The sequence below is a fragment of the Schistocerca nitens genome, chromosome 4 (genome assembly GCF_023898315.1).
Source record: "Schistocerca nitens isolate TAMUIC-IGC-003100 chromosome 4, iqSchNite1.1, whole genome shotgun sequence".
NCBI classification, from domain to species: Eukaryota; Metazoa; Arthropoda; class Insecta; order Orthoptera; family Acrididae; genus Schistocerca; species Schistocerca nitens.
Window position 1 is genome coordinate 547,438,790 of NC_064617.1, and position 23,676 is coordinate 547,462,465.

The window sequence follows — 23,676 nt, forward strand, 5'->3', positions numbered from 1 at the left end:
ATAGTAGATATGTAATGTAGGGAAGAGGAAATAATAGTGATATCCGAAACAGCCTCCGCCACAGAGTAGAGGCTTGTGAAGTGTAGATGTCGATATCTGTGAGGAAAGCGTCTGGAAACGTGCTCCTCGCCCGGTGGCCACACGGCTGCCGCGACTCGAGGACAGTGGAGCGTCGCGCGGGCCTGTGGCGCCTCTGGCGGTGGGCGGGCGCACCGCGCATTGAGCGGCGAGGGCTAGCGGCGTCGCGCGACGGCTGCAGGGGTTGTTCAGTCTGTCGGCGGCAGCGCAGCGGGAAGCACGTGCCACAAAAGCTCTCCAGGCCCAAGCCGAGCCGCACACTGCAGCTGGCAGCTCTGCCCGCGCGTAACTGCAGAACTAACTCTCTAACACAAACACACGTACAGTCCTCCGAGAGAAAGAGAGTAGGATGCCTTCGCCCAAGGCGCGCTACGACGAGGTGCAGATGAAAGATGCCGCCCCCGAGGAAGCGGCCGCGCTGGGGGCGGCCGGCGGCGATGACGGTGAGATCCGCCTCAAAGCCAAGATGTCGCTGCTCAACGGTGTCACCGTCATCGTGGGCAGCATCATCGGCTCCGGCATCTTCGTGTCGCCCACGGGCGTGCTCAAGAACACCGGCTCGGTGAACCTGTCGCTGATCGTGTGGACCGCCTCGGGCGTCTTCTCCATGGTGAGTACGCTACGGCTGCGCCGACCGCGACCACGTGCTCGCTAAGCTCCGCGCCACGCCTGCTGCCACCTGCTTCGCTAGCCGGCAGACGCCGCTCTGCCAAAACACGCCCCACTCGCGCTCGCAATACAGAGATGGAAAAATGTGTACTCTGTTAGAGCCTGTGCCGGTAGACATATATATGTGCCCCTCCCTATGTAATTTATTTCCATAATCATACAATTCAGATTTAATTGTACTCACAGCTAATATTAAATCGTCTCTAGTCACTATTTAATGTACTAACTTGAAGTAGTACAGCTGACAGACAGTTTACCTGTACCTCTTCATTTATGCCGAAGCGCGTTTCGGGCTTTCACCCATCTTCAGGTGGGGGAATGCATTTATATCTTTATCAATACAAAGTTTTTGTTCACTGCATTTTGAATTTACGTAGTTTCGCTGATGCGCGGCATCATTCTCTATGTGAACAACTTAAGACATTCCGATGTAAACAAACGCATAAATCGGTCACAGGACGACCGCTGCGCTGCATCGGTGAGGCTAAAAGTGTTTGTGCTGTGCATAATTGCGAAAGCAAGGAGATAAAAGTTCAAGAATAAAACTACATCTAACTTAACTACTAACTGAACATAAATATATGTTATAGGGAAACGTGGCAGCTAAGCGAATTGTTATTTTCTACAGGCAGCTGTCGTGATGAAAACGCAGTCGACACAAATGTTGTACTGATGAAGATACAAAAAAGTACCACATCAAATAAAGATTTTTTTTTTTTGGGGGGGGGGCAAGCTCGAAAGACGTCTTGGCATAAATAAAAATGTATAAATAGTGTGTTCACCATAAATTTTTCAAGTAATTAAATAAGTAACTAAATGAAAGCCACGAAGCATTATAGTGGATCAATTAATCTGTGTAATGTTTTCTTAATGTCTTGTGTTAACCTTCGCATCTCAAGTGCTACATTCTCTTTTTCATCGTTACGTGTGCTTATCTTTTTTACCTTGCTGTTGTTGGAACAAGACGACATTTAATTTTACGAAAATGGCATGTGATATGATCTTTAGTGCCAAACCACGCGTAAGTACCAATTTTTAAACTATTGTATATTAACTTCTACGATCATTGGAAGAACATCCGCTTTCGCACCAACAATTTGCAAGACTTGACATTCTTTTTAAACGTGCTGCGAGCGCAAATTTCTTCTTGCAGTTTGCTATACATATTTCTTGACATTAATTATTTTTCCTTTAGATAATCGGCTGCGATAATTACTTTTTACTCTCCATTTTTATGACCCGATGAAATAAAACGGTGTGTTCTTGACGTGCTATAAAAGTCAGGTTTCCTGAAAAGGAAATGTGAATGCAGAAGCTTTCGCTACTGCAGGTGTCAAATTTTCACTGAACAATAAAAAGTCCTCGTAATAAATTCTTACTTACTAATTTCAGATGACACGCACGTGGTATCGACAACTATCGCGTGCAGACTGAAGCACGTATGTCAACAGAAACCATAATGTAGCCACTGCACTGAGAATTTGATTTGACCTCGGAACGAGGCAGAAGTCGAAGATATGATAATCATGTATTTACTGGAATATCAAAGATAATTATGTTGAGCTGACAAATCAACATGTTTAGGCCGTGGCTGGAAACCTCTGCGACGGCTTGCAATTATGATGGCGAGAAAGAGAGAAAAGTTACACAAATAATCCCAAATTCATGGAACAAATAAATTATTTATACGGAAGTAGTCAATTAGAATTTTTCATTTATGTTACATGGATTATTTGTATCGAATTATGATAAGGATCGCATATATTTCATTCTTTGGTTTTAAATTTACACCCATGAGGTGACTGCGATGAATTTGTTTACCGACCTGATGGTTATTTCAGCCAATGGACTGACTCTTCAGATCTCTGGCTGTCCTCTTCAGTGCAATGTGCTCTGTGTAGGCAGCTTAGGTTCCGATGTTGAAACTTGGGCTTCCCTGCATGAGTGGAGACAAAAGCTAAATTAAGACCGTTGCCTGAACGTAAAATTACACTTACATTGAACTGGTGCTTTTTTCAGTAAAGGATTCCGTCAGTTTGATATAAATATGGATCATGCCCCCACGACAAACAATACTTGTAATTTATGCACCTAAACAAACGTTTATGAAAATAAAAGGAAAATTAAATTATTGTTAAATTTAATGTCCTCACGGTTGGCTACAGTGTGCTAAATATCAAAACTGTTTTTGTCAACGGTCGTTAGGGACGTGAATGAAAGACTAGTATTCTACGTAAATAAAACATATTCCCTTATATGAAAGTGAAAGTGCATTTGTGCACAGGCTAATCAACAAATTTAGTTAATGACATTAAACTGCTGTCTCAGTTTCTTCGTTAATGGTGCCTGCGCATGTCATTAATCAGAGGGAGGACGGCTCCGCGGAGAATGATTATTAGATTTTGTACACGTTCGCGAGACACATCGAATTGTAGCTCTGTGTTTCTGAAATTACAGAAAGAAAGATATGTTAATAAATATTACGAATTATCATAATAAGAATTCAGCATCATACGATAGACATCAAAATGAGTTACGCAGCAAATGTAGATCTTCTATTTTTCCCTTAAACACATGGAACTCTTGAAGTGAGTCGAAGAAATATAGCTCTTTTTACGAAATGCGCAACGTTAGGAAGCGATTTGCATTGTCAGCCCTGCGGTCCGACGACTGTACGCACGAAACTGTGCTTGTCTGCCATCAGAAGTGGCCACGACGATGCTGTCGTGGACTAAGTATCCCTTGAAAATCTAGCGATGTAGCACAGAGGTTAAGATACTTTATTCTTGTTCGCGACCAGCACGTAAATTTAGGTTTTAAGCGGTTTTCGTAAACCAATTAACGTAAATGCTGGAGACGGAAAGAAACGCTGTTTATTTTCTTCCCATACTCTTCACATCCGACTTTGAGTCCTGTCAGTGACTACGGGTCGTCGATGAGACGTTCAAATCCTGGTATACGTTATTTTTATTTGTATCTCGGCTTTCTTTGTGGCGTGTGCTTGAAGGCGTATAATTGTAAAGCATAAAAGTTAAGGTAATTTTTAACAGTAGGATTATATGCAGATTAATCATAAGTATATAGTGAGAGCTTTCTTGCATATGGTATATTTATTAAGTCACTCTAGCAAGTGTTAAAGTCCGACATTTGTCTTGGTCTTTATCTGGTTACAACAACAAGAGATCGAAGTTACAGCAGAACACAAGGGAATTAAAGAAATTAGCTGCCATGGGAATTGATTTATATCAGTGGGGTAAGCTGAAAATTTGTACCGGACTGGGATTCGAACCAGTGTCTCCTGCTTACTATGCGGGTGCGCTGGCCACTACGCCATCTGGACACAGTGGACACCACAACCGCACGAATTACCCTAGCACGTCATTGCCGTGATTATATATGTAGTATTTGTTCTTTCGGGCATTTCCGAAAGAAATCAATGCACACTGGCAACTAATGTCTTTAATTCTTTTTGTTTCTTAATTCATAGTAGCTTCAGGACCGAAATGGCGCCTATTCTTTTGGATATAAATAAAGTTCCATCAGTTACATATCGCAAAAATAAGTTCACGGGCTAACCACTTAAATATTAATAACATGATCGGTTAGACCTTAATCGCGCCCTTAAAAAACGGGTTAGCGTCAGGGCAGGACTCCATTCTAACTAGCTCAAGTTTCGACATTTGCTAATAGTTGTGGAAATTATTTTGAGGCATAAAAGATGCCTTAAAAAATTCAAACTAAGACAATAGACAAATTATGCACACTAAGTTGATATAATTCATAGCTCAGTGAATAAGCTTGAGAACTACAAATCCCGAAGTCGAGGGTTCGATTCCCAGTTGCCCTTAGATATTTTCCTATTGCATCACTGTTTTCATTTCGTGCAACTATTTACTGATATGAAAATGAAAAAAAAAGTTGCACCGTGGTTCGCAACACTCATTAAAGTGTAGGTCATCCCTTTATCTGGCAGGGTCCGTTTTAAAGCCAGAGGAAGGCGAGGGCATACCAGCGTGCCTAGTAAAGGAATGCTATATTCAAACCTACCGTAGGGTTCAGGACTGCTTCACTACCAAACAGGTAATTCCTTCTTGAGGATTCATTAATCCCTCTATTGAAACAGCCACGACGGCCGTTTACACAAAACTACGGAGTGTCCTCCAAAATGCATCACATCGTTTCTATGAGCGAGTGTCAAGACGTGCCCTTTTTATTGATGCAACAACTGAAGGTACCACAGCTCACATCTTTCTCCAGCGAAGACATTGCTGTACTATTAATAAAGAGTCTCTCGAAAATAAGAAAAAATACATCGACAATAAATACATACAACCTCAAAGATCTTCCGTTGCCCAATCCCTCCCCTTCCCAATGCGCCGTGAGACATTTCAATAGTAACGAGTTAAATTAGCAACATGCGTTCTATTCTTCAGAAACACTTCACATACTGCAGCCGTCTTCTTTAATATTGATGTAATAGTACTTTTCTGCTCTTCGAAGAAACGTGTGTTGTAGCTAAAGCATGATGAGAGCTGAGTCGCCCTTTGTTTCTATTATTGCACTTGCCATGACGGTATCTATTGTTCCCTTGGCGCTAGGCATTCTGTACGGATTGCAAGCCTAATCGTGTTTACGTTACTGCACGCTAACAACATGATAGGAGTAACATGTTCACGTAATCGAACGTAAGCAGTACGTCACAGAAATACAAACCGCAACAGGTGCACAACAGCGCGCTGCTGCAGTCCGTGCGCCAGAAGATACGCTACCGGGGGTTCGGCAGAATTACGTAATCGTTTTTCAAGGAAAGCGCCGTTAGAAACGTGTTGTCATTAATGACTATATTTCAGGAGTTGGCACCAGACAGTGTCCGCCCCCGCAGCTGAGTGACCATTGCAGATGCCTGCCTTGCAAAGGACCTGCGTTCGATCCCGGTACTACCGAGGATCTTTCCTCGGAGGGAGGACTGGAGCGAGGCGCATTCGGCGTCGTGATGCCAGTTGAGGAGCTACCTCGCAGAGGTAACGGCTGCAAGGCCTTCACGAGGACAGCGGCCGGGAGAGCCGTGCACCGAACCCACGTCCCTCCAAACCGCGTCCTCAGGACGACGACATGGCGGCCGGTCAACGTCGCTTGATCGTGGAGTTTCGTTTCATTTTCTTCGTCGCCAGATAATAGTTCACGTATTTGTTTCAGGGACCTATTGTTAATGCTGCGATTACTTTTTCTCGAAGTTTTCTTTAGAGACGTTTTGTGGAATACTCCACCGATCAGGCCGATCCAGAGGTTAAGACAGTCACCATCCGTATTCTGCAGGCGTGAGAGTGTCAGCCCCTCTCAGCCATTGTTATTATTCGGCTGCGTCGTTAGATTGCACCACTCTCGTTGTGCCAAGTGAGCCAATGCAACGAACCTCGAGAGAGCGTATTTTGAGTTTGTCGCTTACGACTTCGTATTGATCTGCAATGCAGCAATGAGAAGGAATCGCCTCATTGATGCAAGCAGTTCTGTTCTGCTCTGCACTTTCTGTTGTTCCATGTTTTGAAGTGCACTATGAAAAAAGTGTTACTGAACTGCGTATTTACTTTATAATAAAGTCACGCTATCAGTAAACGAATAGGGGAAACAGCAATGAGTATTAATCAAGAAATGGGGTGATATCGGGGGCGGTGAGGGATTGGGGGAGTGGGAGGACAAGGATAGTATCCCTGGGAACAAGTTACTCTAGTTGTTTCTCTAATGGTATACATGAAGTGTAGGCCACAGAAGCATTCTACAAATAACTACTTTCATGCACAGGCAGCAGTTTATACACTGCCCAGTCGCATAAATGTGACCAACTGTCAAAAGCCTGAATAGTCACCATTTGCAGCGCGAAACCTGCGGGAGGAGAATCAGTTGGGTTCTGGAAGGTACAACCAGGGATTTATAGCCATACCGACTGAAGAGGCGTGCCCAGTTGCGCTAGGTTTCTCGGTTGAGGATCCAGACGTAAACAGTCCGATCGATCCCCCACAGACTCTTGATTGGGTTTAAATTCGGAGTGTTTGGTGGACAGGGGAGTATGGTAAACTTTTTTGCTCTTCGAACCGTGCACGTTCACTGTGAGCTGTTACATGTTGTATTGTCCTGCTGGAAGACCAGCATGTAAGGGGGACGTAGATCCCAAAAAATAGATGGATAACTGTGTTGAGCCATGGTGCATTCCAGAATGACGTGATTGCCCAGGGAATGCCACGAAAACATTCCACAGAACCTAACGCTCCATCCTCCGGCTTTTGCGTTTGCTTTCGAACGTTTCACGCAACACATGCAACGGCCATCTCTCCGATGGAGCACAAAACGTGATCCAGCTGAAAAGGCTACCTGTCGCCAGTCAGCTTACGTCCACTTGCGGCGTTGGCGTCAAAATTACAGCCTTCGTCGCCGATGAACAACGGTCAGCAAAGATGCATGAACCAGGGGCCCGCTGCTGACGCCCATGCACAGCAACGTTCTCTGAACACTCCTTGAGGAGGCATTGTTGGTAGCCCTCTTGGTTCATTGGGCGGTCAGCTGGTCAAGGAAAATTATTTGGAAATTCGCGGCAAGTTCCTCTGGGACCATTCTGCTGAGGTCATCGGTCCCTAGGCTTACACATTGCTTAATCTGACTTACACACACACGGGGCAGACGCGCGAACCGTGGTAAGACGCCCACGCGGCTATCACACGCGGTGTTGGTCAAAGCAGGACGTCTGTTAGCGCGTACACATCACATCACATCACATCACCTCACCCGTCGTTCACCCTTATCATTTCCGGCCCGTTCAAAAATGGCTCTGAGCACTATGGGACTTAACATCTATGGTCATCAGTCCCCTAGAACTTAGAACTACTTAAACCTAACTAACCTAAGGACATCACACAACACCCAGTCATCACGAGGCAGAGAAAATCCCTGACCCCGCCGGGAATCGAACCCGGGAACCCGGGCGTGGAAAGCGAGAACGCTACCGCACGACAACGAGCTGCGGACTCTACGGCCCGTGGTGCACCACAGTTGACTCTGTACCTGTTTTGGATAGAGCCATTTAGGTATGTACGGTATACTACTACAACGGCTGCACGCGAATAGTTTACAAACTTAGCCATTTCGCGAAATGGTTCCACCCTTGGCCCGAAAGTCAATGATCATGCCCTTTTGGATGTCAGATAAATCGCTGTTTTTGTTGTCTTCAGTCCTGAGACTGGTTTGATGCAGCTCTCCATGCTACTCTATCCTGTGCAAGCCTCTTCATCTCAGAGTACCTACTGCAGCGTACATCCTTCTGAATCTGCTTAGTGTATTCATCTCTCGGTCTCCCTCTACGATTTTTACCCTCCATGCTGCCCTCCAGTACTAAATTTGTGATCCCTTGATGCCTCAGAACATGTCCTACCAACCGATCCCTTCTTCTAGTCAAGTTGTGCCACAAACTTCTCCCCAATTCTATTCAATACCTCCTCATTAGTTATGTGATCTACCCATTTAATCTTCAACATTCTTCTGTAGCACCACATTTCGAAAGCTTCTATTCTCTTCTTGTCCAAACTATTTATCGCCCATGTTTCACTTCCATACATGGCTAGACTCCATACAAATACTTTCAGAAACGACTTCCTGGCATTTAAATCAATACTCGATGTTAGCAAATTTCTCTTCTTCAGAGACACTTTCGTTGCCATTGCCAGTCTACATTTTGTATCCTCTCTACTTCGATCATCATCAGTTATTTTGCTCCCCAAATAGCAAAACTCCTTTACTATTTTAAGTATCTTATTTCCTAATCTAATTCCCTCAGCATCACCCGACTTAATTCGACTACATTCTATTATCCTCGTTTTGCTTTTGTTGATGTTCATCTTATATCCTCCTTTCAAGACACTGTCCATTCCGTTCAGCTGCCCTTCCAAGTCCTTTCCTGTCTCTGACAGAATTACAATGTCATCGGCGAACCTCAAAATTTTTATTTCTTCTCCATGGTTTTTAATTCCTACTCCAAATTTTTCTTTTGTTTCCTTTACTGCTTCCTCAGTATGCAGATTGAATAGCATCGGGGATAGGCTACAACCCTGTCTTCACTTCCCAACCACTGCTTCCCTTTTATGCCCCACGAATCTTTAACTGCCATCTGGTTTCTGTACAAATTGTAAATAGCCTTTCGCTCCCTGTATTTTACGCCTGCCACCTTCAGAATTTGAAAGAGAGTATTCCAGTCATCATTGTCAAAAGCTTTCTCTACGTCTACAAACGCTAGAAACGTAGGTTTGCATTTCCTTAATCTATCTTCTAAATTAAGTTGTAGGGTCAGTATTGCCTCACGTGTTCCAACATTTCTACGGAATCCAAACTGATCTTCCCCGAGGTTGTCTTCTCCCAGTTTTTCCATTCGTCTGTAAAGAATTCGCGTTAATATTTTGCAGCTGTGACGTATTAAACTTATAGTTCGGTAATTTTCACATCTGTCAACACCTGCTTTCTTTGGGATTGGTACGTTTTCGCATTACAACGACGACTGCACTGTTTTCCGCATTAGCCCCCTCCACACACTTTATATATTCTTCAATTATAGTGCTGCCACCTACTTTTTGTGGTTGGTAATTACAGTTTTGACGTCGAATATTCATGTGACTGAGCCGTGTATCTTGCCCGTTAACCGAGGTATGCAACTTACTTCATGCACTGTAGATAATTCCATTTTTTAATCCCGCGCATGTTCATCTCTGATAAGGTGAAGTTGTACTCAATCTAAATGTTTGTTTGAACTCCACACCGCTTGATGAGGCATGGTGCTACCGAACTGACTCAGACCGTAACCACAGTTAGGAGAACCTACATTTACCGCACTATTCGTACCTCTGACCAACCATGACTGTTTGACCTCAACATACCTCTGCCGGAGGTGAAAGAAGCTATGATTAACAGAAAAAGCTTTGCATCAGTTGCGGATTGAACCTGGATGCTTTGGATTTAGTCTTCCTTGCAGCCAACGAACCACGACTAGATAATTCTGTAGAAAAGTTGACAAACTTTCCATGAAAAGCACACCTACAAACCAACTGAAGTTGGACCCAAATGCTGTTCCATGTCCTAAATTGAAATCTAAGATTTGACAAGAGATATTGGTTCCTTTTTAATGTTACGCATCACCATATATGACAGTGTCATATAGAGACCTTCGATCTCCGAATGCAAATTTGTTGCGACTGAGACATCTGAGCGTACTTTAAGAAGTTGGTAAGTACTTCATGAACGTCATCATTTACCTCCAAAAGGTGCTGTTAAAATTTCTTTACAACAACCAGTTTCGATCCTATAGCGGTTCAATAACGAAATTTTAACAGCAACTGTAGACGATAAATCAAAGTTGTTCGATCACCTAATCGTACGTTACGGAAAGATTCAGCTCATAGACTTACCACAAAGGTTCCTCGGTTTCTCCTGAATTCCACAACTTGTTACGAATCGTCAATGCAGCGCAAAACTGTCTCGCCCATGAATGTCTCTACTGTGCCGGCTATAGCTTGTCAATGAGACTGACCTCTTTGCCAGTCATTTATGGGTCCACTGCGTATGTCAATGTCTCATCTTCAGGAGCGAAGTTACGTAAGTTATTTTACGTTTTTCGTTTTTCTTAGCAATCCAAGTGAAACAGATTGTCATTATGTGAGAGCAAGAAAAGAATTTAATTGTCCGACGTTGAAGGTGATGCATTTGTTTTGAAGGACGTCCTGGAAGTCATATATGATTGAGCAGAAACCTGTTTCATTTACGATGTGGGAATTACTCCGCTACAGGAAGCAGGTCATACGTGCGGTATGTACTCTGAGATATAACTGGTTTAAGGCTTCCTTTTCGATTTTTGCAAGCTACTAGTCCCCTAAATACTGTGTGTAAAGATGAATTCGTCAGCACACCAGAACTGTGGAAAACAAATTCCACAGCCTTCTCCCCCGGGCAGTTACAGTAAGGGCGGAGTTTAAAGTTTCGTCGACACAGCAAGAGCTCAGAATAGAGGTCGAAATCCGCTTTGAACACCTGCCCCATGAAATGCTACTGAGATTCTATACTGAAGTTACGGGCGAGTTAGCATCTCTTTTAACCACACTGTAGAATCCTCGACGAAAACTGTCCAGTAGATGGAAGAAAGCTCTTGCGACACCAGTCCACAAGAAGGGTAGCAGAAGCGGTCCACAAACTATTATTCAATATCTTTGACATCTGTCTGTCGTAGAATGTCAGAACATATTCTGAGTGCGAATGCAGTGACCTCCTTCATGGCAACGAGCATGGAATCCGAAAAAACATCAGCCACGAGAAATCTAAATCTCAGTTTTCTTACACGAAATCCCGAAAGCCATGGATAAAGGCAGTCTGGTAAATGTAGCATTTCTTCTCTTCCGTAAAACTGATTAACGAAAGGACGATCACGTAGGAAATCAAATGAGATTTCTGACTGGGTTCAAGATTTCTTGGTAGTGTAAACGTAGTATTTTTTTTATGTAGACTCATGGACAGATGCAGAAGTAACTCTGTGTCACCCATGCAAGTGTGTTGGGACCTTTACTATTCATGTTAATAACACTGCAGACAATAATAATAGCAATCAGACTTTTCGCAGATAAAGCAGTTACAATAATGGTCTCCATCAAAAGAAGCTTCACAAATATTCAGTCAGATCTTGGTATGATTTAAAAGTGGTGTAAAGATTGGTGACTTGCTTAAATCTTCAGCAACGTAAAAATGAGCACTTCAAAAAACGAATAATACCAACATCCAATGATACAATATCAGTGAGTCAAAATTGGAAACAATTCATACAAATATCTGACTATAAAAATTGGTATGAATACGAAATGGGGTGCTTAGTTAGGGTCAGTCATAAGTAAAACGGGTGACAATCTGTAACACAAACTTTCCAGAGACGTTTAGAGACCGTCTTGAAGTCTCTACAGCGGTCCAGGCCAATCCCTATACAAAAAGAGAGGGTAAACCTAAATCAAAACTGCTGTTCCAATCACAGATTTGGATTGCTTATACAATCAAGAGTTCAATGGTAGTAGCATCAGGATGCAAACTCCTTTATTAAAAGGACGAATTTAATTCGTATGGTTATGAACTAAAAGTAATTTTATTTTCTTTAAATTTTATCCATATTTTGCAGCCTAAAACGTGACTGTATTGAAAACGTTGGAGATATGTAGTAAACAACGCCTTCAGCCAGAACTTTTTCGTGTTTTATTAACTACGCGACACATTTCGGACCCTGTGGGTTCATCGTCAGGTGTTGTTTTAATACGTGTTTTATTTCTCACGACCCATGCTATGATACTGCTAAAGTATAGGACTGATAGGCGATACTGAAAGTATATGAAGGATGGCAGTACGAGTGTTTTGTTTGAATATAGGAGAGATGATAAATCTGAATTGGCAGATGCCTGAAGATAGCTGCTAACCGCTCCGCGAAAATCTACTTCCAAAATTTCAAGAACCAAAGATAATACAGGAATATATACCGTCCACTCCACCTGTCAAAAGGCTGAATAACCTTCTTTTGCAGCGCGGTCCATTGCGAGACGTACCGGGATTGTGTCATTGACGCTCTGGAAGGTACAGACTGGGATGTGGAGCCATGCAGATGCCAGTGCTGTGACCAGCTGCACTAGGTTTTCGGTTACGGATCCATGAAGCGTGCACCCTGATCGAGGTGGTCCCATACGTACACCACTGGGTTTAAATCCGGAGAGTTTTGTGGCCAGGGGAGTACGGTAAATTCATCCTGCAGCGCCTCGAACCACTCAAATACACTGCGAGTTGTGTGACTCATTGCATTGTCCTGTTGGTAGATGCCATTTTCCCAAAGAAAAACAAACTGCACGAAGGTTGGACATGATGTCAAAGGATACAAGTATACTTTTGTTGATCCATTGTGCCTTCCAGAATGACGAGATCTCGACCAGGGAATGCCACGGAAACAATCCCCAGACCATAACGCCCCTTCCTTGTTTGCTTTCATACATTTTACGCCTTACACGCTAACGACCATTATTCCAATGGAGCATTGATCTGAAAAGGCCGCCGATCGACACCCTGGACGTCCCGCTGCGATACTGGCGTTCAAATTTCAGGCTTCGTCGCCAATGAACAGCAGTCAGCAGGGGTGTATGAACCAGGCGCCTGCAGACTCCAAACCTATAGGACATTTGATTTCGGAAATTTCAAAATTCATAGAGCCACAGAGTCAAGAGCGTGCCGAGAATAATAAATGTACCGAGAATAATAAATGTCAGGCTTTATCTCTCAGCACTGACAACGCAGTGGCCGACGGCCTTCGCTTAACGACTGGGGCCAGAGTTGTCAGTGATATTAGACAAGCAACATTGCGTGAAATAACCGCAGAAATCAATACTGGATTACGACAAACGTATCCGTTTAGGAGCGTGCACTACATAGTCTACAGCGCCTCTGTTGGGCACGTGACTTTACCGGGTGGACCCAAGACGATTGGAAAACCATGGCCTGGACAGACCAGTCCAGATTTCAGTTGGTAAGAACTTACGCTAGATTTTAAGTGTGCTGTAGATCCAAAGAAACCCTGGCCCCAAGTTGTCAACAAGGCACTAAGAAGCTGGTGGTGGCTCTGCAATGGTGTGGCATGTATTTACATAGGTCATTGACTGAAAATGGTTATGTTCGTCTACTTGGAGACCATTTTCAGCTATTCATGGACTTGATGTTACCAAACCGATGGTATTTCTATGGATGACAGTGCACCGTGTTACTGGGCCACAATTGTTCGCAATTGGTTTGAAGAACATTCTGGCCAATTCAAGCGAATGATTTCGCCACCCAGATCTCCCAACACGAATCCCATCGAACATTTATGGGACACAACCGTGGGGTCAGTTCGTGCGCAGCATTCCGCACCGCCAACACTTTCGCAGTTATGGACAGTTATAAAGGCAGCATGGCTCGATATTTCTGCAGGGAACTTCCAACGACTTGTTGGGGCAAACTTTTGTCACCTCAGAGAATAGCCTAAAGAGCTACCATCCACCTAGTAGAAAGACATTTGAGAAACTGCAGCCAAGGTTTCCGCTAGGAGGAGGGAAATTCCTGAAGCCACGTATCTTGTCACCTAGACGCGAACAGCAAGACAGGATCAGTGTGACTGCACCACAGCAACAGATGGCTAAGCCGGTACAATTTCCCTGATTTTTACCTGTTAATGCAGCATGAAAAATAAGGTAAAGGGAGATATATTCGTGATAGATTTACATTTACAACGTTCTTTTCTCTAATATGAAAGCATTTCATCTATTTATGTGTATCGTACTAGCAGGACAACTACAAATAGAAATCAACATTTATGTTAGAAGTGGAATTGTAAATGATAAGGTACAGGTAATTTCATAATACGCATAGGTGATTGCGTAATAGGTGTAAGGTTGTTTTCGTGATAATTGTAGGGTGATCAGTAGAGCGCAGATAGGTAACAATATCTCCCAACAATGATATCCCAAGAGCCTAAAAGCCGAGGTGGTGCGTTCCTTCCCCAGTAGGTGTGGTTGCAGTGAGTTAATAAAACCGTCACGAAATTACCCGTTATCGCGAAAATACTTTCCTTTTCCTTACTTAAAAAACCGCTTTCTGTACAAGCACTCTTGCCGGGCAGCAAACTGACCCACGAGTGCAATTAGACGTTTTTGCCGTAATTGATATTATTGTGGCTTTGTACTGAGAGTTAGCAACACTTCAGATAGTATTTCTGCAGTCGATCGCGGTTAGAATTGGGAGAGTTAATTAAAATGTCGAGAGGCGAGTGCGCGCCTACATATCGTCGCGTCGCCCCACTGAAGATCAGTATTGATTTTGAGTTAGTGTAACGCGGCTTTGGCTGCAGCCGCCGTAAGGACTGCTTTGATATCAGGTGGCAGGCGATTTGGAACACCTGTCCATTTAGCTCTGCAGACACGCGTCTGAGTGCTGCGTGGTGACAGCTGCGTTTACTTTTGTGATTCTGCTGAAGGCACCCATTGCGATTCCTGTCGTAATATCAGTTGTCTCTTGCGACGAAATATAGAGCTTGAGTAGCATTTCTCACTCACAGTCGGATGTTTTTTAACAATGTAATCGTTGACAGCGTCTTTTCTAGCATCTTTTAATCCACTAAATAAGGAACTACTGCGGTAATTGTAAGTAAATCAGTCGTACACCCCTTGTTGGTTTAAATACTGCAGTTGGTAATTTGGTAATCGCTTGTGTTACTTTGACATGCTCGCTGTGTAGTTGAAACAACGCCTATGGTATATTTGTTTATTTTCTTGTATGTGTAAACGTGGAAATGGTGACGAGAGGAGCTAATACAGTCATATATGATGTATTTATCACTGGTGACGTGTTCTGGATAGATATTTTCTTAAGGCGAAGTAAAATAGTACCTTTGTCTGACAGCGATATGTAGTGCGAGAAGTTTTGCTAAGAAGCCGCGCGTGTGGTTTAAAAGAGTAAAGGAAACCCTCGCGATCAGATCCTGAAGACCGTGCGATAGTCGACCGACCGCCACATCACCCTCATCGTTCATCATCGGGTGCGGTATGGAGGGGCACGGAGTTGCACACCGCACTCACGGCCATTGTCGACTTTCCGACCTTGGAGCCGCTACCTCTCGATCAGGTCGCTCCTCACTTGTCATTACGAGGCTGAGTGCACGCCGGTCCAGTCCTCCTCATGCCGAGAACGAATCCCTGGCAACCGGGAATCGAACACGGGTCCCTCGCCTGAGGGTCTGCTGCCTTGACGACCTGGCTACGGAAGAGGACGCACCTTTGATTTACAGCACCGTAAACAGAACTCGGAAATTCTGGTTAGTTGACAGTTTCAAGAGTCTGCAATCTTTTGGTAGTCAGCAGTTTCCATATGTGAACCAGTCTGAGTCCGTTGAGTGTAAGTTCTTTTCTTATGAGTGACATGTCCTGCTATAGCAGGGAAAAGAAGCGAACCAGCGGGAAAACGCTCCTGTTGGAGGACAAAGAAGGCGAATATGCTTCTGTTTATTAAGACTGACTGAAAGGTGAGATGCCAGCTGCCTCATTCTACGTTTCTCAGTAACTTTAAAAATTTTGACAAAAATATTGGCATGTGAACATATTCGCGCTTTTTTATGCTGAGGAGTCAGTTGCAGTTGGAAAGAGACAAAGAAGTAATAATTACTGGAATACAGTATGCAAAGACCGAAGGAAAGGCTTTGCCTGAGAAAGATAGGGACAAGACAATGCAACATAGAGGACAGTGAAAGAACAGTGCTATGGAAAGAGTGAAGGTGACAATGCCAGTGAGAGAGGTATAAAGAGAAGGAAAAAATGGAAGTGGGTGAAAGCTAGTGATAATGAGACAGCCTCTGACAATGATGAGGAGGGACAGAGATAGTGACAGCGAGAAGGGACAGCAGCAAGGGGAAGGAATGGATGAGATAGGAGTAAGAGAGATCAAGAGGGAGACGAAGACAGTGGAGAAGACGGTAGTACTAGGACAGAACGGAGGAGACTGTGGCTGAGAGACAAGAGACAGGGACACAGAGATATTCATTCATTCATTCCATCTGATTGTGATTGATTGAGTGAGTGAGAATGGGTAAGTGGGAATGGATGGGAATGAGCGAGGTACAGCGATGGACTTGTAATTGTGTGTTACAGTTTTGAAAGCTTATAGGAGTGAGAGGTGAGTTGCATCTTAAAGTGAGCGCGAATATCTTCTCATGCTAAAATTTTTGGGAAAATTTTTCAAAATGCTGAGAAAGGGAGAATGAGGTAGCTGCCACCCACTTTACAGTCTTTTAATAAACAGTTGCATATTCGCCTTTTCTGTACTCCGATACGAGCATTTTTCCACTGGTATGTGGAAATATACTGGTATGTGAAATATATGTATTAATACATATGAAGTAAAATATAGAATGAAATTCTCACTCTACAGCGGAGCGTGCGCTGATATGAAACTTTCTGGCAGATTAAAACTGTCTTGTGACAGCCAGAGCGAGAGCACCAGCAGCAGCGAGTACTGTTTGTATAAAGCGTTTATTTTGCATTTTGTTTACGACCTTCCACTAAGGAAGGGATTCTATTAGTGTTTATCTGCTCTGCATAGTAACTAACAGTTCTTGATAAAACTTTACGTAGTTTTCGTGTTAGATTTCTTAGTGTTTTCTTGATCGTTTAGAACAGAAAGCGCCCTAAAACCGTCTTTTGTTTGTTTCGCGGCCGTTAGCCACTAGTCACTTGAATCAGCAGTTGTCTTGTGACAGCCAGAGCGAGAGCACCAGCAGCAGCGAGTACTGTTTGTATAAAGCGTTTATTTTGCATTTTGTTTACGACCTTCCACTAAGGAAGGGATTCTATTTGTGTTTATCTGCTCTGCATAGAAACTAACAGTTCTTGATCGTTAGGAGAGAAATTTATTTTGTACTTATTTGCTGCGCTTAGCTTTTAAATAGTTTTTCTGGGAAAACCTAGCGTAGTTTTCGCGTCTCGTATTTCAGTGAGTGTTTCTTGATTATCAGAGTAGCTCATCAGAAGATTATCTTGGGAATTTGTCACCGTATAGAGTAGGGTAAACATAGTCATGTGTAGGGACTGTGGTTGTTGTGAGCGGACGCAAGGAGAATTGGCCACTCTTCGGGGGCAGGTGGAGGCTTTGTCTGTTAGGCTCATCGAGCTCGAGGCGCAGGCGTCGGCTCGTAGTGGCGTTGGGGCAACTGTGGTGAGACCTATGCCTACTTCGGTGGCCTTGGAATCACATGGAACCCCTGATGTCGCTGCGTCTTCCGGCAGTGAGCATCTTACCGGTCAGCCATCACTCCAGGGTGAATGGCGGACAGTGGTGGGCTCGCGTGTGCCTGGCCGAAAGGCGAAGGTGGGATCTGGCCGCGTGGCAGCTGCCTTACCCCTTTCCAACAGGTACGGGGTGCTTCCTAGTGGTGATGACATCGTTTCCGAGCCACCACAGGATGCCTCGCCTGTTGGGCCAGTGGCCGATTCTCCGGCAAGGTCCCGACAGTCACAGAGGGCGGGCCTATTAGTTATAGGGAGCTCCAACGTTAGGCGGGTTATGGAGCCCCTCAGGAAAATAGCGGGTAGGTCGGGGAAGAATGCCAGTGTGCACTCGGTGTGCTTGCCGGGGGGTCTCGTCCGTAATGTGGAGGAGGCCCTTCCGGCAGCTATTGAACGCACTGGGTGTGACCGGCTGCAGATAGTAGCACATGTCGGAACGAATGACGCCTGCCGCTTGGGTTCTGAGGCCATCCTTGGTTCCTTCCGGCGGCTGGCTGATTTGGTGAAGACAACCAGCATCGCACGCGGAGTGCAAGCTGAGCTTAATATCTGCAGCATAGTGCCCAGAGTCGATCGCGGTCCTCTGGTTTGGAGCCGTGTGGAGGGTCTAAACCAGAGGCTCAGACGACTCTGCGACTATAATGGTTGCAAATTCATCGACCTCCGTTATTGGGTGGAGAACTGTAGGGCCCCCCTAGACGGGTCAGGCGTGCACTACACACCGGAAGCAGCTACTAGGGTAGCAGAGTACGTGTGGCGTGCACACGGGGGTTTTTTAGGTTAGAGGGACCCCCCCTTGGGCGAAACGATAAAATACCTGACGGCTTACCAGAGAGAACATCATCATCGTTGATAAAGAACGTCCGTCCTCAGAGACCAAAAACAGGAAAAGTTAACGTAATATTGGTAAACTGCAGGAGTATCCAGGGCAAGGTTCCTGAATTAGTATCGCTTATTGAAGGAAATAGTGCGCATATAGTATTAGGAACGGAAAGTTGGTTAAAACCGGAAGTGAACAGTAACGAAATCCTAGACACAGAATGGAATATATACCGCAAGGATAGGATAAACGCCAATGGTGGAGGAGTATTAATAGCAGTAAAGAATTCAATAATATCCAGTGAAGTTATTAGCGAATGCGAATGTGAAATAATCTGGGTTAAGTTAAGTATCAAAGGTGGGTCAGATATGATAGTCGGATGCTTCTATAGACCACCTGCATCAGCAACCGTAGTAGTTGAGCGCCTCAGAGAGAACCTGCAGAACGTCGTGAAGAAGTTTCGTGATCATACTATTGTAATAGGGGGAGACTTCAATCTACCAGGTATAGAATGGGATAGTCACACAATCAGAACTGGAGCCAGGGACAGAGACTCTTGTGACATTATCCTGACTGCCTTGTCCGAGAATTACTTCGAGCAGATAGTTAGAGAACCAACTCGTGAAGCTAACGTTTTAGACCTCATAGCAACAAATAGACCGGAACTTTTCGACTCCGTGAATGTAGAAGAGGGTATCAGTGATCATAAGTCAGTGGTTGCATCAATGACTACAAGTGTAATAAGAAATGCCAAGAAAGGAAGGAAAATATATTTGCTTAACAAGAGTGATAGGGCACAAATCGCAGAATATCTGAGTGACCACCACCAAACGTTCATTTCTGAGGAAGAGGATGTGGAACAAAAATGGAAAAAATTCAGAAACATCGTCCAGTACGCCTTAGATAAGTTCGTACCGACTAAGGTCCAAAGCGAGGGGAAAGATCCACCGTGGTATAACAATCATGTACGAAAGGTACTACGGAAACAAAGAAAGCTTCATCATAGGTTTAAGAGTAGTCGAATCATAGCTGATAAGGAAAAGCTGAACGAAGCGAAAAAGAGCGTAAAGAGAGCAATGAGAGAAGCATTCAACGAATTCGAACATAAAACATTGGCAAACAATCTAAACAAGAACCCTAAAAAGTTTTGGTCATATGTAAAATCGGTAAGCGGATCTAAATCCCCTATTCAGTCACTCGTTGACCACGATGGCACCGAAACAGGACGACCGAAGAAGGGCAGAAATACTGAATTCAGTGTTCCGAAACTGTTTCACTGCGGAAAATCGTAACACGGTCCCTGACTTCAGCCGTCGCACGGACGCCAAAATGGAAAATATTGAAATAAACGATATCGGAATTGAAAAACAACTGCTATCACTTAGTAGCGGAAAAGCATCCGGACCAGACGAGATACCCGTAAGATTCTACAGTGATTATGCTAAAGAACTTGCCCCCTTTCTATCAGCAATTTATCGTAGATCTCTGGAAGAACGTAAAGTACCTAGCGACTGGAAGAAAGCGCAGGTCGTTCCCATTTTCAAGAAGGGTCATAAATCAGATGCGAATAATTATAGGCCTATTTCGCTTACGTCAATCTGTTGTAGAATAATGGAACATGTTTTATGTTCTCGTATTATGACGTTCTTAGATAATACAAATCTCCTTCATCATAACCAACATGGATTCCGCAAACAGAGATCATGTGAAACTCAGCTCGCCCTATTTGTCCAAGAAATTCACAGTGCCGTAGACACTGGCGAGCAGATTGATGCCGTATTCCTGGACTTCAGGAAGGCATTTGATACGGTTCCGCACTTACGTTTAGTGAAAAAAATACGAGCTTACGGAATATCGGACCAGGTTTGTGATTGGATTCAGGATTTCCTAGAAGAAAGAACACAACATGTCATTCTTAACGGTTCAAAATCTGCAGATGTAGAGGTAATTTCGGGAGTACCGCAAGGAAGCGTGATAGGACCTTTATTGTTTACAATATACATAGATGACTTAGTTGACAACATCGGTAGCTCCGTGAGGCTATTTGCAGATGACACGGTTGTCTACAAGAAAGTAGCAACATCAGAAGACTCGTACGTACTCCAGGAAGACCTGCAGAGGATTAATGAATGGTGCGACAGCTGGCAGCTTTCCCTAAACGTAGATAAATGTAATATAATGCGCATACATAGGGGCAGAAATCCATTCCAGTACGATTATGCCATAGGTGGTAAATCATTGGAAGCGGTAACGACCGTAAAATACTTAGGAGTTACTATCCGGAGCGATCTGAAGTGGAATGATCACATAAAACAAATAGTGGGAAAAGCAAGCGCCAGGTTGAGATTCATAGGAAGAATTCTAAGAAAATGTGACTCATCGACGAAAGAAGTAGCTTACAAAACGCTTGTTCGTCCGATTCTTGAGTATTGCTCATCAGTATGGGACCCTTACCAGGTTGGATTAATAGAAGAGATAGACAGGATCCAGCGAAAAGCAGCGCGATTCGTCATGGGGACATTTAGTCAGCGCGAGAGCGTTACGGAGATGCTGAACAAGCTCCAGTGGCGGACACTTCAAGAAAGGCGTTACGCAATACGGAGAGGTTTATTATCGAAATTGCGAGAGAGCACATTCCGGGAAGAGATGGGCAACATATTACTACCGCCCACATATATCTCGCGTAATGATCACAACGAAAAGATCCGAGAAATTAGAGCAAATACGGAGACTTACAAGCAGTCGTTCTTCCCACGCACAATTCGTGAATGGAACAGGGAAGGGGGGATCAGATAATGGTACAATAAGTACCCTCCGCCACACACCGTAAGGTGGCTCGCGGAGTATAGATGTAGATGTAGATACCGGAGAGTTCGAGTCTCGGTCCGGCACACAGTTTTAATCTGCCAGGAAGTTTATGTTAAATATATCTTATACTTGCGGGATCGATTTTAACCACGGGGGGAGAGAGGGAGGAGATGGACGCAGATAGCAGGGAGGAGAAAGTGAATAGAGATGAGAAAGGGAGAAATGGACAAAGACGCAACAGGAGGAGGAGTACAGGAAGGGTGATGGAGGAGGAGGACAGATAGGAGGCATAGGGGGTGGGGGAGGAAGACAGGGAAAGGGATACAGGAGGGGAGAGACTAATAGCAGACTGGAATAAATACATATCTGGGCGGTGCTGGGTATTCGGCTAGTCTCTAATAAATATGACATTGGTGGTCTAGAGCTGCCGTAAAAAAAAAGGCTGTGTTGAAGCACTCCTCAGTTAATTATTCTTTGCCTTGAGGAAGGCCGACCTAAACTGGTCAAACCGTCGGTTTAATATTTTGTGTGTCTTAAACGATTACGCAGCAGTACTCCTAGAAGGATTTTAATGAAATATTCACACCTGTCAGTTGATGTGTTTCTTCTTGTCCTGGTGTACGAGGAGCTAAAGGGTTGTGTTTCAAGATCACCTGATGCACTTCTGCAGCACCAACACCTAGATATAGTGTTGGCATTTAGATTGCCCATTCGGGACTAAGTTTGTTCTGATAATTTACTTGAAGCCACAACCCGTGGACGAGGCAGACACGTCGATGGAGAGTTTGGTGTCTCCTCTTAATTCTTATGAAAAGTAATTACACTTCTTTGTCGCAGCAACACTGACGAAACATTATTACTACCGTCTTGCTAAAACGCAGCTGTGCAATGTCGCGGTCATTACCTTGTCTCCTGTTGTCGGGCGAGACACGCCAAGACCTGTCAGTCAGTTTCGGTTGCCGGCGAGGAGACAGAGAAGCCGTCAAGTTTTTCTTTGTCCATGACATGATTACTGTCCGCGGCCACGGTGGTCTGACGGCTCTGGTAATTGTCACAGAGGAAGGGAAGGCTGCCTCCTCACGACCGGTGGCCCACTGAAGGAGACGGGCTACACCTCTAATTTTCGACACCTTTCGCCACGAGAGCGAGGTCACGGAAGCGAATGTCCTTCTGGAGATCAACGAAAAGCTAACATAGATATTCCTAGTCAGAAAGAGATATGAAAACGAGATTTTCAACCGAGCTCCAGTTCTGAGTTCTCATGTATGTTTCCAACCCCCGCCCCCCAACCCCCGTCCCCACAGTAAGAGTCTTGCCCTTACGGCTTCAGATTTATCATAGAGTTTTCAGTATTTCAGTTTTCAGTATTTCACGAAACAGTATATGTGAACCAACGCAAATAGAAGACACAAATTTAATGATACTGTCATTTCAGTACATATGGCATAGTTTCCTATTGCCGGTAAATTATTTACAGTAAGTTTACGTCACATCATTAAATTTCTGTCCTTAGACGTAATATAAGAGGCGATCAAAAAGACTGAAGACAGCATTTTGCACCCTCCTTTATTCGCCTTTTGCATTGCATTCTAGGTGATTTGATCCTTCCTGGACTATTATGAGCAAATGCTATGCTTCGTCTGAACTATTATAGAAAAGTTCAGGTTAAAAACAGGAACATATTGGAAAACAAAGAACAGGGTTGCCCATGCATTAACTAGAGTCAGATAAAGTGAGTCTCTCTAGATCAAGCAGTCTTTAGTAAGTGTCAGAATAAAACTTAACGCCAGCGAAGGTTTTAGTGACAGTATGCTCCGTCTGTAATTCACCTTGTCGTCTGTCCTTTCCGTTTTTCCTCCTGTCGATTTCCCTATCATTCTACAAGTTGAGCGTCCAATTCAAACAGTAACAAACCATGATATTACTAGAATGAAAAATTTTATAACCTAAATAGAATTAAGGACAGAATGGAAAACTGCAGTTACATCAAACATTAAGCTTCCGTAGGCTGATGACGACAGCGTGGTACTTACACACTAAGAAGAAGAAGAAGACCACCGTTGTAAATGGATTCACCGAAGCACATTCCTGGTCGGGACTTGAACATCGACAAGATAAAAACTGTGTTCCAGCTAGCACCTGCAGTACCTTCTGCTTAGTGTAAGTTTACCAACAATGCGTCCATAATGCTGATTCACTACGATGCAACGAGAAACAATAGTGCTGTAGAGGTCCTAGACCTTCTCTGGGATATACTACAGCAATATTTGAAAGGCTAAGTGTCAAAGTATTTAATAACGGTGACATAAGCAACTGCCGTATGCTCCTAGTGTATTGAAGTGTGTGCGAATCTGAGATGCAGACAACTTAGAGACGACACTTTCGAGTGGTAGAGATCATTGATCTCTCAGAAAGTTCTTGAACACTATTTGCTAGGCAACCAAAGCAATA

The 23,676-nt window shown here is 44.0% G+C and overlaps 1 protein-coding gene across 1 annotated transcript in view; it reads left to right on the top strand.

The window, feature by feature from the left end:
- Nucleotides 1-273: 273 nt before the first annotated feature.
- Nucleotides 274-23,676, top strand: part of LOC126253006 (large neutral amino acids transporter small subunit 1) — a 389,967-nt gene continuing 366,564 nt past the window's right edge. Inside the window, exon 1 of the mRNA XM_049954057.1 lies at nucleotides 274-688. Coding sequence (XP_049810014.1) covers nucleotides 428-688 — 261 coding nt within the window. The 5' untranslated portion in view covers nucleotides 274-427. The remainder of the gene's footprint in view (nucleotides 689-23,676) is intronic.